Here is a 1045-nt window from a genome sequence, read left to right on the forward strand (position 1 = left end):
TCTTTCCCTTTTCCCCTCCACCCGCTTCCTCCTCTGAGATCTGAAGCTGCCTCTCAGGTGTGAGAGGTAGAGAGCCTGGGGCAGCTTTCCTACCCTCAGGGAACGTTTTGCAAATTGCTGAATGGGACCTTTTCAAGGCTTACTTGGGGTCCAGTAAAATGCAGTTTCATTTTCTAGATTCCAGAATTATGTAGATTTCACGCTTAAAAATTAAAGCCTGAGCACTTCATTGAACTCAAGTTTGGGGGACTAATTCCCTTCTTGTAGCCTTTGGTCAGTCCTGTGACCGCTCAGAGCTGCTTTCTGCTCTGCATCTTCCTGAGCCTGCCCTCCCATCGAGGGCTTTCTCAGCCAGCATCTTGAGTCCGATGGGCTCCTCCGAGCACACACGCCCTTTAAAAGGCGCCGAATCTTCCGTCCCACGTATAATGTGTGCTGAATGTCTTCCCCGGCTCTGGTGCCTCCTGGTCCTGGCAGGGGACGTGGGTTTAATTTCTAATGACCGCCTTCCCTGCTGGCAGCAAAGCACTATTGTGTGCCACAACCGTGTGGATCCCAATGGTTCCCGCTACCTGCTGGGGGACATGGAAGGCCGGCTCTTCATGCTGCTGCTGGAGCAGGAGGAGCAGATGGATGGGGCCGTCACCCTCAAGGACCTGCGAGTGGAGCTCCTCGGGGAGGTAGGCCTGCCCTGCGCCCCTCCCATTCCGCACTCTCCTAGTGCCTGACGCCCAGGCATGGGGGACCCCCCAGGTCACCTTTGTTACCTCGCAGTAAGCCCTGCAATTGTCCAGTGTCTCCAGGCAGTGGACACTCCCGCATGCCTTGAAGGAAAGGAGGGAAACTGGTCGGGTGCTGTCTGGACTTGGAGATGGGTCCAGTGCTGGTACTCACTGCCTCAGGCAGGAGGCCTGGAGTGTGTGCGTTCATGCGGACAGGTGTTAGATGCAGATGTGTGCGTGCATGCGGACAGGAGGTGTTGGATGCGGATGTGTGCGTGCATGCGGACAGGAGGTGTTGGATGCGGATGTGTGCGTGCATGCGG

General features: G+C 56.4%; 1 protein-coding gene across 1 annotated transcript in view; it reads left to right on the forward strand.

Moving 5' to 3' along the window:
• Positions 1-1045, forward strand: part of DDB1 (damage specific DNA binding protein 1) — a 21753-nt gene that overhangs the window by 5586 nt on the left and 15122 nt on the right. Inside the window, exon 5 of the mRNA XM_004715043.2 lies at positions 478-680. Coding sequence (XP_004715100.1) covers positions 478-680 — 203 coding nt within the window. The remainder of the gene's footprint in view (positions 1-477; positions 681-1045) is intronic.

This window comes from Echinops telfairi, unplaced genomic scaffold (assembly GCF_000313985.2).
Source record: "Echinops telfairi isolate 266 unplaced genomic scaffold, ASM31398v2 ScPeMD7_7416;HRSCAF=8454, whole genome shotgun sequence".
In the NCBI taxonomy this organism is placed as follows: Eukaryota; Metazoa; Chordata; class Mammalia; order Afrosoricida; family Tenrecidae; genus Echinops; species Echinops telfairi.